General features: G+C 44.1%; 1 protein-coding gene and 1 long non-coding RNA gene across 3 annotated transcripts; both read right to left on the reverse strand.

The window, feature by feature from the left end:
• Positions 1-251: 251 nt before the first annotated feature.
• On the reverse strand, positions 252-15,392 carry LOC140344856 (sterol regulatory element-binding protein 1-like). 2 transcript variants are annotated; one of them, XM_072432057.1, is made up of 18 exons: positions 14,948-15,392; positions 14,133-14,428; positions 13,910-14,044; positions 12,868-13,086; positions 11,525-11,639; positions 10,924-11,102; positions 9,631-9,832; positions 8,863-9,044; positions 8,052-8,313; positions 7,489-7,655; positions 7,010-7,178; positions 6,215-6,323; positions 5,718-5,827; positions 4,937-5,069; positions 4,572-4,734; positions 2,617-2,811; positions 2,198-2,309; positions 252-911 (listed from the first exon to the last, which is right to left on the reverse strand). In XM_072432057.1, exons 1-18 carry the CDS (start codon positions 15,390-15,392, stop codon positions 856-858), a joined length of 3,249 nt encoding a protein of 1,082 aa, XP_072288158.1. In that variant the 3' UTR covers positions 252-855. The 2 variants fall into 2 exon arrangements, with proteins under 2 accessions (XP_072288158.1, XP_072288157.1); XM_072432056.1 differs by having other exon boundaries at positions 5,718-5,857.
• On the reverse strand, positions 3,039-4,505 carry LOC140344857 (uncharacterized). The gene is made up of 2 exons (XR_011923686.1): positions 4,020-4,505; positions 3,039-3,966 (listed from the first exon to the last, which is right to left on the reverse strand). It is a non-coding gene; the product is annotated as an uncharacterized lncRNA (long non-coding RNA).
• Positions 15,393-16,487: the final 1,095 nt, after the last annotated feature.

The raw sequence follows: 16,487 nt of genomic DNA on the forward strand, positions 1-16,487 counted from the left end.
AAACCAAAGGAACGAACCGGCTAAAAGTGACACTTTGATGACTCCAAACCATTACAGGACCTCCATGCCAAACCTTCACCAGCTCACACGGAAGCGGTCATATCGCCAACACACACTGGACCCCTTGTCGGTAATACTGCATCTGTTACTATTTGGTTGCAATGAGCAATGCAGCCCCCAGACAGTTCACCTTTCAGGCAAATTTAGTTTTTAAGCCACAAGCTAAAGAAAACAGAGACAGGCAGCTGCAGTCGGTTCTTAAATTAAAAATTATTTAATAGAAAGAACAGACGCTGATATATTTACAAGCTCCTATATTCCATCTTGGACTATTTATGAACCAGAGCAGCATACGACATATGGAAGCAAAGCATCGCCTAACAAATGTCCAACGCTTGCCCAGTATTAGGGCCCTGCGTTTACAGTCAATGCAATTCTAACACATCTCTATGAATAGCTGCAATCATTTCACGGCATGACTGTCGTGTCATCTGCGTAGCCTTCGTGGTCTGACACAGAAACCTTTTAATTCTAGTCCAGAGGGAGGACTTTGCACAATGTATTCATAGACCAACAGGACTCCCCCCTAAATTCCTGAGAACATGTCTTGTTACTGTGCTGACTGTTGTCAGTGATATAACACAGTTCCATCTTCTCTGCTCCGTAAATTATATGACGAGCGAGGTGCAATTTTCCTGAGATGGCCCCCGTGTAGAACTGGGGCAGACCTGTTGCTGCTGCCATGGGTTTGTCTGCACCGAGAATGGGCAGGGTAGGGGTGGGGGTGGGCGACAGCAGACGAGGTGTCAAGAACAAAGGGGGAAGAGGCGGTCTCTTTAAAAACGTCATTGACGATTATTGACAGGGCAGGGTCGGAAGTGTCACGCTGCAACTGACCAGCCGTGCTATATCTGCGAATAAAAGAGAAGCAGCTTCAGTATGGACTGCTCAAACATCCAATCATTCTCCCACCATGCCATGCCAAAGCCTAATGCTGAGACTATAGAGAGCGCTAACCTACAGCCAAAGATATTGCAGGCTATGCCAACCCCGACATACGCTTTAGCCTATTATCACTACTTAAAAATTGTCCACCAGTTGATTAATGCCACCTTCTGCATTCCAGCTTGTCCTGCCAAACTATTCTAAGCAATCATTATGTTGGAGGGTTCAATGGTTCACTGCTAGCCTCCCACATCACCCTCCTCTACCTAGCTGTAGTTTGCAGAGCACAAACATAAATTGAGACTTATGGTTGTGCTGAAATATGAAATTGTACCAGCAGAGGATGCTGCAGTTAAATGCCTCAACCACAGAACTCATAAAACTCATGTCCCCACACATGTCCCCTTTAAAATTTTGCACCTCTTTATGTATAGTCGTGAGGTCCGATATGTTAGCATTGCTGACTAATTCTTGCTTTGTACTTTTTTATGTTTTATTGCCTGCAGTCTTCTCACTGCACTCCTGTTATTAGAAATATCCCCACATATACTGCAGAAAAAGATAAGGGGCCTGGCCACATCTATTGCTGTTTGCTCATTACAGAGTGCCAACTGGACTACACAGTCCTTATTACACACCCTGCCCAACTATAGGAAAGAAACTATAAAAATGGAGGTTGTCAATATAATGCCGATCTGACTGCAGATCTATTTTTGTGCCACAATAGTAAATGGTGAAATCTCCTTTAGGTTCCTCAACATCTACAGAGTGTTAAGGGCCACCAGAACAGTCCATTCTAAGTATATCGAATCAGGTGGCCTCTCACATTGTACCATTCCTGATAAATCTAAAAGATAACCTACAGTTCCATTAAATTAAATTTCAATAATCTCTGAGTAATGAGACAATTAGGTGTTGTCTTTTTATATTGTGGATATATTGTATCATGTAAATGGTGCAGAAGAATAAGCAGATAAGAAGAAGCCATAGTTGGGTATACAGCATACAAAATAAACCCAAATAGGTGTCTATGTTCCTAGCTCTCTTACCGTGCTTCTTCATTCACCCTCTAGGATGTGATTTAGTTAAAATGAGTTGTTTCAGAAATCTGCACAAGAAAAGTGGGCCCTTGGGGGCTAATCAGGAGGAAATTACTGACAGCTCATTTGTAAGGTACAGAGGCAAATCTATACAAGCAGAAAGGCACAGAGATGCAGAACGTAAATTATATGTTGGTCTTTAGGCTACCCACCTTCTTTACTAGACGGAGGTACCCTCCTGCGCAGGCTCCGGTCCAGCAACTGATGTGTTCGAGTCGGGCTGGCCCCTGCCATGAGTCGAGCTGTGGCTTCGTGTAGGAAGACCTGTGATGATGGTCATATGAAAAATGGTTATTAGGGCTGTTTTTAGGCTTTTTTGTAGAATGTTTGCTACCTTACCCATTCTGTGCAATATAACAGGTTCTCTTGAAAGCTCACCCCTCACCCTCTGATCCTCACTAAGCTCAATGACAATGGTCTGTTCAATGCATTCTGTGAAGAAGGGGTCTTATGCCTGCACATACCTGTACTTTTGGCAAGGTAAAGGGCGGTAAAGCTTCATCAAGAGACCCTGTCACTTTGCTCAAACCTGACTAATCCGTTTTCCTCCATCAATTTAGGACAAACTCACCCTGCGCATGGCAGGTCGGAAAGATTGTGCTAGTCGGCGCAGGCTGCTCAGATCCAACTGGAAACCTCTGAGCTCCTGTGGAGGCGCCGGGTGGGAGAGGCTCTGCTGCTGCTGCCCTGCCGAGTTTTGCTGTTGTTGTTGCCAGATGTTCGTCCTGGTCACCAGGAGAAGGTCACACATTAGGAGCTGCACGGCCTGCAGGAGACAGAGAGACCATTATTCAGATGTGGCAGGTGGGGAGCCCGCCAGCACTAATAACAAGGCCGGCTGTATTAATTACACCGCTGTAATGGCTGCACACAGCTAAAACGTATCATGTATGCCCTGAATCCTAATCAATATTCCTATTATCTCTCCCCAGTGAGCAACTATGTCAATATATCATTATCACATCTGCTGCCTGGTGACAGCTCAGGCAGCCATTTTGTACGGTAAGCCATATTCGCGGAAAAACTGATTAAAGCACTGGCGTCTGGCGAATAAAACTTGACGGGATGATTGATGATTATTGTTCTGGAGGTGGAACTGTTTCTTGCAACAACCAATCAGCTTCTTTGCTTTGTTGAAAACTGGCTGTAATCAGCAAATGAAAACGTGAGCGAGACCCTTTAGGCATCCGGGTGTGATGGCCAAAAATTGCTGTAAACCTTAATAGCTGCCTAAATTACTGATGAGATGAGTGCAATGGCCACAAGGGGGTAGCGGTGAGTTAAATTGCAGAAATTGCATTGTATTACACTACAGCTCGTCTCATTATTATACTACGCACATATTCAACACTTCACAGAGGCTGAACGTATTACAATAGTACCCCAGGGAGCTGAAAGTCTATTGTCCATTCTACAATGAACAACACTAGAATAGGTTTTAAATTGTGAAAATCCAGATGCAGGGAAGAACTAGTGAGCTACATGCAGCAAACCTGCCCCAACACTGCTATCCCCACAAAAAAATTTGGCTTCAGGGCCATACACACTTGTCCTACAACTCTTTCCACAAAGATTGCGGTAAAGGGCTTGTGCACACTTATCCCACTGCTGTCCCCTTCAAAAGACCTAAGCTTTGGGGTCTTACACACGTCTTACCATTGCCTTTTGCAAAAGATCTGGGCTTTAATGTCTGTGTCTTTTCCCACTGTTGCCCTCCCTTGAATGTCCAGGCATCAGGATCTGTGCCAACCAACTCTACCACTGAATTCACCCAGTGACCAGGAAATAGGGTCACTCCCCTACCCTCTCCCAAAGACCTTAAATGCACCTTGTGCACACTTTTTCCACCTCTGCCTCCCTCAAAAGACTTGGGCTTCCAGGCCTGTGCACACTTGTCTTATGGCAGCCCTCTGCTGAAGACCTGGGCTTTAGGGACTGTGCACACTTGTCTTATGGCTGCCCTCTGCTGAAGACCTGGGCTATAGAGACTGTGCACACTTGTCCCACTATGTACCTCTCGTGAAGACAAGTGGTAGCGGGTCACATGTCACCACAACAGAAGGTGAGTGAAAATCTTCCAACAGAGACACCTGTACTGGTGGTACCTGTGTAAGATTCTCCATTGGGGAGATATCCCCTCACTTTGTGTGCAATCAGGAAGCAATCTCTTTATGGGATACTAGGGTTTCATTTCAACTCTACTAAATAAAGACTGGGGTTCTACATTATACATTTTCTGTTTCTGCAATTTTCCAAAAAGTGATTGTAGAATGTTCTGTGTTCCCACTATTTAGTACTTACCTGAACGATAACATACATTGGAATCAGATGTCGCAAGTTAGTTGCTGCCTCTGTATTGCACTGCAGGCACATTGCACACAGGGTATAGAAAATGCAATGCAACTACAATGCACCACAGCCACAGTGATGTCAGATGAACTCTGCTAGACGGTAAGGGCAATGCCTAGGACCAAAAAAAATAAAAATAAAAAAAAACAGCACTTTTGTTCTCACAGCTCCCCTCACCTTGTCCACATTTGCGTTACTGGAGGGACTGGAGTTCAGGCTGTCTCGCAGGTATCCGCTGGCTTTGTCACACTGATTCACGCTGACCTGAGTGCTGTCCTGTTTCCCTAGGAGCATCCGTACTGCTTTGAAGGCATAAAGGGCAGCTTTAGGCAGAGGGTTCCTAGGAAGAGAAAAGAATGGGTATACAAACCTCCTAAAGCCCAATTGAAGCATAACTGCTGCACTACTGTCATCAAATAAAACAAATGAAACTGAATTCACCCTGAATAAAATGTAGGGTCAAATGAACAGATCACTTTCCCAATAATGATAACTTATCCCAAGCCAAACTGAGCCCACTTCCCATAATCCCCCTCACTCACTCTGTAGCATGTAGAGATTTCGGCATGTATTCTACCACTGGATAGAGACGCTGTGCCGCTTCATCATCTCCTTGAAGCCAGTTGATAGCCACGATGATGATAGATGCCCACCACTTGGCCACTGGGTCAGTCCCTGGGTTAAAAAAAATGAAAAGTAGTCACATGACACAAAGGAGACTGTGGTGTTACCACTCAATATACCATTCTATAGGCCACAAAGACACACTGGTGAATCTCTTGTGATTAGAAATCACCCTCTGGTAACCTAGACTGCATGTCCCTGTTACAATAGGCAGCCATTTTTCTTTTATTTCTCCCCAACATTATATTTATATTAGTAATTTCCAATAGCATAGAACTGTGGGTGTAGAGGATGCGATTGTAAATGGGTTCCTTGCTCCAGAGGGCCTGTAGTCAAGCAAATGATAATGATCACTCTAATACTTCAGTGAGAAGTGTCAGAGCTGACAGAATATAAAATACAGGCTATTCATCATTATTCTATAGAAAATATTTCTACTCCATAGCTGGAAGCGGGGAACTTACAAAAAAATATTTGCATTGGGGCCACCGATTTGCAACTACACCATTCGTGACTCCATGGTGAGATATACTGTACTTGGCAGAACTGAGTATGCTGAAGAAATTATATGTGTGTGCTTTCATATGTAAATCACAAAAAATCTGCACAGAAAATAGATCACTTCTGTATTTTAAGATTTGACAATCCACCACGGTAAATTATTTTGCTCATCTGTATTGACAGAGGTTTGGTGCTCACCTGTGACAGCAGTCATACTGGAACTGATAGAGAACGTGTGGTTGGGCACGGCGGCGTTATCAGAGCACCCGTTCAGCAGCTGTAGATATTCCAGAGCATCGGCAAATTCCCTGCGGGGAAAGACAGAGCTTTGCAATCTCCTACACTCCACAGAGAGGTTAGAGAAGGCAAGAGAAGAAAAAGCATGACAACATGCATTGAAATCTGACTTCCAGCTCTCCCTTTATTTAATCTGCCCTCCAGCCACCCCTCAATAAATCTGCCCTCATGCACAGTTGTACCAGCTCCTCTCCTGGACTAAAATTGCATACCCTGATTTCACTGCCCACTGTGAGCTTCCCACAATGTACATTATAAACTGCATCAAGTCATATAGTGCCCGCTTCATTTCCAGGCTGGTGGACATCCAGAATCATCTCAGCCCCTTTCCTCGCAGCCTGACTGTTTCTGGCCCAACCCTATTATTTAATGAATTTCATTTAAACACGATAACTTACCCTTCGCCGTCAGTCATGGGTTTTCCCTGTTCTGGCTGCGCCACACAATACAAAGCCTTTTCCAGGAGATGTTCACGGAAAGCCTGAGTTACCTGAGCCAGGGGATCCACTGTTCACAAACACAAAGTCATCATGTCAGTGCTGAGAATGGCATAAATAACATTACTTTGTATTCCTGTTTGTATATGTTTATATACAACTTTTCCACTTCCTGTTCATTAAAAATAATAATAATATGTGCCATTTTATATAATAAAAAAGGGTTCTGAAAATAAAAGTCATTTGCATTGGAGGAGTGGTATAATAGTATAATATAAGTGTTTGATATATAGCATGACACTGCAGTGCTTGGAACACGATACACATGCAATGGTAAAATGCCACTAGGGAAGAGGGGTCATGTAGTCCCTTCATGATTGTTCACGCAACCATAATGAAACGTCTAACAATTTTCTTATTGCTGTCTATGACTTCCCATCCCAGTGACAAACTCACCTCCCTATTTCCGGTGTCACAAAGAAAAAAAATGTAGATTTAGCTTTATTTTAGGTTGTATGAATCACTGTACGACAAGTATAAAAAGGCATTGAAGAAGGATTGTTTGATGCCTCAATAAACCAATCAGATGCTTCCTTGTGTTTCCCATGTTGCAATAAACCAAATCCAGCTGCATAGGTCTCCATTCAGACATACAATTTATGTGAGAATTTGGGCTTGGCATGCAGGGTAAAGACTGTTTGGATAGGAGTCTCAGCGTACGCAGTGAAATCTGGGTGAAGGTGATTGGCGAGGTACCTGTACTGCCAGCTGTGCTGTAGATGGTATCCCGGGGGGAGCTCCTCACACTCCAGTCTCCATCCACAAAGAAGCGATGTCCCAAAGGATGGCACAACCACTGCATGGCGGGAGGAATGGTGACGCTCTGTGCCAGACACACCTGGCGTGCACTGCATAGGAAGAAGCGCTGTGGAAGTAAGAGAGAGCAATGTAAGAACTGGGGAAAGGGATGCAGACAGGAGACATAATACGGACAGGAAAGGTACTGGCATGTGAAGTGAAAGGCAACAATGATAGGACACAGAGAATGAGCAGGATCAAAGGAGGATGCCATGATAATAAAGGGAAAGGTTTATTAAGAGAAAGTTTAGTGTTACCCATAACCACCAATCACACGGTCTGCTTTTCCACATACTGTATATCTGCCTTCAGTGGCAAAGTACAGTCATGGCAAGGAGGGACTGGTGAAGTGACTATGGGATGGAAGTGACTCTTACCGCCAGGAAATGGAAGCGCCGGTGAAGACTGGCTTTCACACGCAATGCCGCACCCACATAGATCTCTGCAAGCGTGGCTACTGAAATGGTGTTGCCAGCGCAATCTGCCAGATTGACGGCACTCAGCGCCATATTGATAGCCGAAAGATGACCTCCTGCATGCTTCCCTAGAAAAGAGGAAATGTGAAACATTAGCTTGATTATTAGACTGGTCTTCTTCTAATAGAAACTCAGCCTCCTGTTCAATATGGCAAAGTGAGGAAGTATGGAAACCCATAAGGTCCAATTAGAACTTTACTTTGTAGGATTCTCAGAGCAAGGAGCAAAAGTTTCACTGAAAACAACTGCATGTTGCTGTACAGCTAGCCAAAAATGTTCTTTGGTTTATGCTTTGAATGACAATGGGTTAAACACTGCTGTGCCAATTTTAAGATTTTTAAAACCTCACAGAGGTTATCACAGAGGTCATCTAACTCTTCCACTATATATGTATGAAAAGAAGCATTTCAGCTGGAATTTGGCTGGACATAGGCCCAGTAGTGGTATTTGTTTACCCAACATACCGGTCATGTGCAGCTGGTGCAGGCGGTGATACACCAGGGCAGCCTCCCTGCAGCTCTTCCTCACATCATCCTTCAGTTGATGGTCCCTGCGGAAGCCCCCGGCTCTTCCTGCCAACCAGCGTCCTACCCAGAGCCGCTGTAGGACATAACGTATGACGCTCCACATCAGACTGCAGCAAAGGTCAAAGTTGGACGTTGGTAGAGGTCGTCCCAGAGCTTTCAGAGCTTTCCAGAGGTGAAGCGAGGCCTGAGCAAAGTCCCCCTGAAGTGAAAAGAACAAAACATGACTCTTAACACTCCGACAGAATGCATGGAGGGTCAAAATGGTCTCAAGTGCAATTTAAGTGAAGCAAAAGCCAAGATATGATAATGTCTGTTCAATTCTTTCCACGTGCAACTAATCTTTCCTTCCTCATACTCCTTAACTCCACAAATATTTCCCCTGCACAGTGCCTAAACTCGGATTTATCCTCCACCATGAAATATGACGTCATATATGCTGCTGGTGGGACAAACTGGAGATTTCAACCAATACCAATCACACCTTCTTGGCTTCCTCTGCATTTTTTGAGCAATAAGTCAACGCGGTACAGATGCAATGAGAATCTCTATTTCTTTCCCAGTGACAATCAGCAGCAGAACAAATAATAATGAATCCGACTGGGAGTTTTGGCTCTAAATACACTTAGAAAACTTGCTTCTGTCATATCTACTGTCCACCATGTAGAAGTGATGCATAAATACTGGGACTGCAGAGCTGACATACCCTCACCACAGAAATCAATAGGGTTTAGTACAAGATGAACGTTACCCGAGACAAATCCACGTCGGCTTGCTTGCGGTGACACCAGAACTGGACTGAAGACTCCGAGTGTAGTCGTGTGACCGGCTCACCATAAATAAAGAGGCGAATGAAGACGCACAGCACAATGAACAGGTTTATAGGCCAGAGGAGAAGGGATGGAGTAAACCAGCTGAACCATGAAGAGCTCTCTGCGGAAAAAGAACAGAAGTTCATGTTATCTGGATGCCTGCTTTTCTCTCTAGAAACACAACACCATCTTTGCTCGGGAATTACCCTGGGCCAGCATCTATTGATTGAGCTGATGGCTCACGGATGACACAATCATGTTTACCCTGGTGCTTAAACAGTTCTTGACTGTATTCAAAATTTTTTGGCACAGATCAGTCCCCACTGCATTGGGAAGAGTGATCAGGGGATTTAGGGTATTCTAAGGGATGGATAACAAGTGAGCCAACACAGTATTGCATCCTTCTGTTGCTGATTCCTTTGCATCACTTGGCACTTGGTCACATGACATCTTAGGGCCATGCAGAAGTTAGTGTAAAATACATTTTACTACTATAAAATACATGTTTGCATTGGCTCGGGGGTGGTAAGCAATGCCCCAGTGCCCATTCTCCCCAGGGGTGGTAAGAGATGTCCCCCTCCCTGTATGAAGCACTGTTGTGTCATCTACCAAACAAAGCTAAGCCTACCTGCAAGGACTATCTTTAGAGTCCCCAATATCTCAGGCCTGATAGTCTTGGTGACCCTTGCAGTCTAGGTTCAACTTACCAGATGAAGGCATTTCCAGCATGCTTCTCCCGCTTCCATGAAATGCGGAGCTGTCCGAAACCTCTTGGCTCCTGGAACCACCCATCAAGAAGGACAGGGGATTGAAGGAAAGACAGAGAAAGACAAAAACACAAAGCGCCATGCGGGAGCGGTCCAACATCCCCGTGCTGGGAGGAGACGGGAGTTCTTGCTTGACTTCCACCTGGGGGAATAAAACAAAAGCAAGGAAAAATGAAGTCTACTTAAGTTTCATTTTGTAATGTAAACACACTGAAACTGCAGGGTAAATATAATGCAAGTCTGAGTTATTTGCAGCTTTCTCGATTGGTATCTCAGCTAATATGTACACATGGAAAAGGGTTCTATACAAGCTCTTGGTTTAATTTCTGCTGGTTGCACAACTCTGAGCTCACAGACTTTCCATGGCACCAAAAAACTTTTGAAGTACCCTCTAATTATAAGTGCCCCTTTACATCAGTACATTGCAGCAACAACTTTGTACTGTACAGAATTATTGTGGAGGGGCATACATGAGTTGCACGGTGAAGGCATTACACTGTGGTTTCTGTGCTTTTCTGTGTTGCCATCACTGCGAGTTACCCAAAGCATTCAGAATAAGCAGACCCTCTAAGACAAGCATTAAAGACCAACAACTAACAGCATGAAATACTATTTCTTTGTTCACTCTGATTGGCTGAAAGCATCACTGCTCTATGATGGGCCTGTCCATGTTTAGGACACACGTTTGTGTATATAGCCCGGGAATCTGAGAGTGCAGATCATTATGAGCTTTGGAATGTTTGCAATCTATGGAAGAATGTAAACAACATGAATGAGGACATTATAAAGCTGGTTGTACAGCCGTGGGTAGAGGAGTGGGATTGGGTACTGCTTGTTTACAGCTCAGATGGAGTATTTCCAGCAAATACTCATGTTGTGGTATTTTTGTGATATGAGAATAATTTTTTCCATGCATAATTGCCAAGTCTTATTTATCATCCCAGGGTATTATATTCAGATATTTACTAATTTCCTTATAGCTGGGCTCTAAGCAAATATAAAAGCTAAATGATTGAAAATCAGGAAATGTATTGTTTTCAAAAGTGAATATCTGAATTTGCCCCGATATCAGCCTCTTGCAGCCCTCTGATTGGCAGATCTCAGGCTGGGGGAGGGAGAAGGATAACAAAGACCCATCAGTTGTGCTGTTGTGTTGTTCAGCCCATTGATAAACAGTAAAGAAAATTTCCTTCACCAAAACTGTCTATTTTATGAAGAGTCAGATTAAGGTACCTTGGCCTCATCAGTGAAAGGACTGTCCGGCTCAGAGTCACTGTTACACTGGGATAGCGGGCTGCCAGTGTGTGATGGGGATCCTGCATCTGAAGGAGGTGGCGTGAGGACATCCATCATCTCTGCTTTTATGCTATCCATATTAACCCCAGTACCCGCCACAATGTCTTTCAATGAACCTAATAAGGAGAAAAAGGCAAAGGTGTTAGAAAGAAAAAATAATGCGCCTGTACAAGTGATTGTTTGACAATTGCGATGTTTCTGACTGCTCTGTTTGTATGTATGTGCAATCTCCTGAGCAGCAGAGTAATGGGCATAGGGGAGGCAGAAGCAGCTAAAGTTTTCCAGTTTAGGATTATCCATAAATGTGCAAAAAGCTAGCACTGACATCTCACAAGTTTATTGGCTTGGCAACCTGGCATTTTGCACCCTGAACCCATATGCATGAGGAAGCCAACCATCGTTATGAATAGAAGCATTGTCACAAATGGCCCTAAAGCACAAGGTGCCAGATCTGCTCCCTTTGCTATAATGGAAGTCTATGACTCGCTAACTAATCTGAATTACAGAGAAAATAAAAAAAGGCAGAGAAGTCTCTTACTGTTTTTCTGGGCAGCCATTTTCAGCATGATGTTCTCTTGTTTGAGTTTGACGTTATTTTGCTGCAGGAAACGGATGTAGTCGATGGTCTTCTTCAAAATAGCCGACTTGTTCAGCTGGGAGGAAAGAAACTTCTTTTACATAAGAGAAACATGATCAGCGTAGTTTGTTTCAGTGTTTTTTACATGCGTATTTGCCATAAGACTCTCCTATATAATTATTCAAAAAGGTAAAGATAATCAGACTGCTGTATTAAGGTGAATTGAACGGTGATGAGGCTTTGCCAGTCTCTATATGAAGTGCATCACAAAAAACTGGGATGCTCTTCAAGGACCCTTAAGAACTCCATACACATATAACATAAGCAGTGTTCCCCCGGTCCCTTTTAGCTGGGTGCACCACCCAGCACTTTTCAGTAACCACCAGGCTGTTTTTGGCTGGTTACTGAAGAGTTACAATACAGGGGCTGCCACCTACAGTTTCTTCTCACCAAGCTTAAAAACATTTCTGGGAAGTGGAAATCCGCTTTACCTCCATCTTTAGAAGATTTATGTGCCTGTATTCAAGATGTTCGTTTGATGGAGTACCTTACTGCTCTACTCAGGAACAATGTAACTAAATTTGAACAGATTTGGGAACCATGGGATGTTTATTATGCCCATTTGCCGGTGTAATGGGTTAATTTGATCCTCCCCATTTCCTATTTCCAATCGCCTCGGAGACCCCACCCCCCCATTTTTTTTTCTGTTTCTTTTTATCTTTTTTAATTACTTTATTGTCATGTTTTCTTGTTTTTTTATCCTCTGGTTTAGGTACTGTGTTATAATTTGTATACAGGATCCCTATGGTTTGCCATGAATAATATTTAGGGTTATATTGTTTAAGGAGTAATCCACCATTGTTTTTTTAGCTACATACTATATATACATACATATTTATATGTTATTATATGGCTTTGCTATTGTATTGATATTTCTCCTGTATACTATGTTTATAACTATGTTCTTCTTTGTTTTGTTTCTCTTGTTGTATATGGAAAAATTTTTAATAAAAACTCAGTTTCACAAAAAAAAAAAAACATTTCTGGGTTGAACACTGATTATAAGCATCAAGACTGCACATGTGCCTGCAGTTCAATAGGCTGACATAAAGAATGCCCTATCATGGCCTGGAGAGCTGCCATATTGTTGGTTGCCAACAAAGCTGCTTAGAAAAAGACAACATGACCAGTTCAGATGTCAGGCACAGAGGGAGAAGGAGTCTTATTGGTGTTGATTTTGAGGCCTTCACAACCTCGCAATTCAGTGGCTCCCAGTACTATTCCGGTTTCATTTCATGCCTCACCTTGGCCTCGGTTCCCACCACAAGGTCCTTCAGTTCAATGATCTTGTCATTGATGGAGGATCGGTAGCGCTTCTCGATGGCATTGTGTGCGGTACGTTTCTCTCCCTTGCTGTTCAACATGGCCATCTTTCCATTGACATTTATGCGGTTGATGGGCAGCTTGTCCGCGTCAACCATCACTGGCACCGTGGTCAATATGGTTCCTCCACTCACCAAGGCCTAGGGCAAAAATAAGTCAAATAGCATAGATAATAATTTACCATGAGGATAGGAGTGAACAAAAGCTCCTAGATTGTAAGCTCTTCAGGGCAGGGTCCTCTCCTCCTGTGCCACTGTCTGTATTTGTCTTTCATTTGCAACCCTTTTTTAATGTACAGCGCTGCGTAATATGTTGGCGCTATATAAATCCTGTTTGTTAATAATAATAACTGGTAAAGTAAAAAAATGTAATACTTTTGCATTCACATTTTACAGCAATTTGTGCTATAGGAGCTCTTCGAGTGATTGGACCAAATGGGCTAACCATGCCCACCCACCCTCAAACAAATCAATGGGCATTGTGTGCCAATGACCTTGTACCCAGTTCACTGGTCATCCTACCTTAGACCACCTATGGTACCTACTAATCACTGCCTACTAGGAACTCCGTGCACGTCCTGATGTTTGGGTGACTCCCCAAGTCTAGTCCTCTATCCTACTTTGGCCACCATCAAAGCCCCTCAGAACCTTATATTTGCCCATTTTTCTGTTTCCAACACATCCCCAATACCAAACTATTAACCGGTTGCCTAATATATCCCACCCCATGGTACCCTCCATCTCCAGATTTCTCTTCCTTCCAAAATGTTCACCTTCAGCTCCTGTAATGAGCTCCCCAAAAAGCTGAGGTGAGATTTCAGGCTGCCGGTTGTAAAGTGTTTGGTAGTTCTAGCTATGTCCTTGGATTTCAGAATGGAAAGAGAAATCTGGCTATTTATGGAAGCTGCTTAGTCTCTGTGTAACCCTAACACACCCTTGGTTGAGCTCAATCTCAGCCCCTCACCGGCATCTGCAGAGGAGTGGTCTGGATGGTCGTGGTGGTGGGTGACGTTTTGACGCCCGACATCATTGTTGCCTCCGTCTTCACCGCTGTAAGGACCAAAGAGTCAGCCTTGATAAAGTGAGGCTGGAGCAGAACCTGCGGGAGATTCGGATAGAAGTAAGGTTGAGGTTAATAAACAGAAACAATCCAACAGGGGGCGACCTCATAGAAAGAGCTCACTTACTGGAACTTGCTGGATTTGCTGGGCTACTGAAGCAGTGCTGGTAGCGGTGAGGAACTGCTGAGGAGAAATGCTTTGCGCGTGAATAGTCAGAGGCTGCTGGATCTGTGGGGAGACGTGCGTCTGCAGCGGCTGGGCAGGAACACTCTGGATTTTCTGAGCCTGTGGTGCGACGCTCTGCAAGGGCTGGCTTGCAATGTTCTGCAGCGGCTGGTTGGCCACGTTCTGTATGGGCTGACTTGCGACACTCTGCATGGGCTGACTCGCTGTGCTGTGTGGGGTGGAGACAACTTGTGTAGCTGGTGATTAAATAAAAAAACAAAAACAAATCAGTATTAGGCACCCAACAAGAAGATAAGGAGTTTAATAAAGTCAGATAAATAAAAGAAGAATTCTGATTGGTTGATAGGGTTTATTTATTTTTAAGCACACATTTCCTAAAGTAAGAAATTGAGAAAAATGGAAAAGTAAGAAATGGAGAAAATGGAATCCCCCCACCTGTTCTGATAGATCTCAATATCTGCAGATGGAGGGGGGAGGGGTCTGATTGTGAGTTACACAGTATGAACCAATAGGAAGGTGAATCTGGTGGTGACCCCCTAACTTCAGAAGTTTAACTGGGCATCACATGACTGCAGCAGCCAATCCAAGGGCTTTGAGGTGGCACCCATAACCGTCTATCATTGCCCCCTACTACTGGGTGCCTACCAGGGCACCTAAAGGGCAATATCCAAATGCCCCTTTTACAGGTACCAGGTGTATTAAAGTGGCCCCTATTAGAGTGCCCAGTTTACATTCTTCTTCTTGGTAGTAGTTACCTGTATCAGTGTTCTGCCCTTGGTATCCAGACACCGATTGGTTATTAAACTGAGGCTGCACCAAGCTCTGCCGGAACACTATGCCCTGCAGATGCTGCGTTGTGGGAGGGGCCTGTAGCTTAGGCGCAGCGTGCTGTGGGGTGGGGCAGATCTGCATGGGCTCATCCTTCACCATACTCTGTAGGCCGAGCTTCAGCTGCTGCATAAGATTGTCTTTGGGTGGGGTGGCGGCCGGCTGGTTGTGGAAGCCTGGAGTAGACAGCGGAAACAGCTTCATGGGGGTGGAGGCGGTGGGCGCAGCCAGTAACCCCTCCAAGGAGCTGAGGGCGCCCCCTTCTGCGAGGTCCACATTGGGAACGGGGTCCTGGGCCGGGACGCTGGCTGCTCCGAACGGTGCATCGAAGAACCCAAAATCATTGTCATTGTTGTTGATGAGCTGGAGCATATCTGGAGGGGGAGAAACAATTATCATTAAATATCACAGAGGGGCAAATTTATTTATGCATTCTGCAGAGGAAGCAGAAATGAAACAGTGGGCTCTCCGCAAAGGTCCAACAAACCCCAAGTACAAAGGCCTGTTCAATTTCCACATGCTGCAGAGAAGGATTTTTGTTCTCGCTGGGTGGAAGCAGTGGTCTCTCTGCAGAGTTCCAACATACCCTGAGTACATAGGCGTAGGCGAAAAAATACAGGAGAAGAATCAGTATTTGACAAATCTGTGGAGCCTGGTGCCCAGTATACTTATGGAAGCCAGTTGGCGCTAATATTGGTGAACCCTTTAGGCCACCAGCCCCTGTTCCCTGGAACCTGAAGTGCGATCTGCACCAATACCAATCATTTCAGGCATCAGGGGCAACTTCTGCAGATCATAAAACGATGCATTTCTAAGGCCTAGTACACACAAGCAAAGCCACTGCCAATTGTGCATTTGGTTGATCGAACCAATCCATATTCAGATTAGTATGCAATAGGTTGGAAGTCCCAAAATATTGCCAACATGTATACAAGATTTTCCTGAAAATAATCAGTATCCAGTTATGCATCAAATCATTCATGCACATGATACAACTTGTGTACTTTCCATCAACATTTACCAAACTGTCCAATTTTCCACAACTTAATAGAACAAAAAAAAATGGTCTTTACCATCAGTTGGCTGCTGTTGTTGAATTGGATCAGAAATCAAATTGCAATAATAAGTCGGCCCATAGATATTTTAACTTTAGGGCAAGTACATTAGCCTTAAGCCATCATTTCCAATCATCTCCTTCTGGCTTATCCGAAAATCCGAATTCTACCCGAACAGCAGGTGCTTTTGTTCATAATATAAGTACATTGAGGTTCAATTCTAATTGGAAAAATTAAACTGGAAAATACCAGTTGCCTGGCTGAGGCATTGTCCATAGTACCTTCTAAGTCTCCGACCCGGAGAAGTAGTCAGTTCAGTAGTATTGACATGACTGCATTATGCTTGGTGCAACTCCGTGACTTAGAAAATATTAACGTAGAAAGATGGGCAATCTTTGGGGGACTTCAGAAA

The sequence above is a fragment of the Pyxicephalus adspersus genome, unplaced genomic scaffold (genome assembly GCF_032062135.1).
Source record: "Pyxicephalus adspersus unplaced genomic scaffold, UCB_Pads_2.0 Sca95, whole genome shotgun sequence".
Lineage (NCBI taxonomy): Eukaryota > Metazoa > Chordata > Amphibia > Anura > Pyxicephalidae > Pyxicephalus > Pyxicephalus adspersus.

What these genes read in the sequence shown, in the direction of transcription:
- LOC140344856 (XM_072432056.1), bottom strand. Translation starts at nt 15,392, where the DNA reads ATGCTCCAGCTCATCAACAACAATGACAATGATTTTGGGTTCTTCGAT. An exon ending in CCCATGACTGACGGCGAAGG is followed by an intron (nt 5,858 to 6,214) that starts GTAAGTTATCGT and finishes TGTGGAGTGTAG; the next exon opens with GAGATTGCAAAGCTCTGTCT. An exon ending in ACCTCCGTCTAGTAAAGAAG is followed by an intron (nt 912 to 2,197) that starts GTGGGTAGCCTA and finishes TTTTATTCGCAG; the next exon opens with ATATAGCACGGCTGGTCAGT.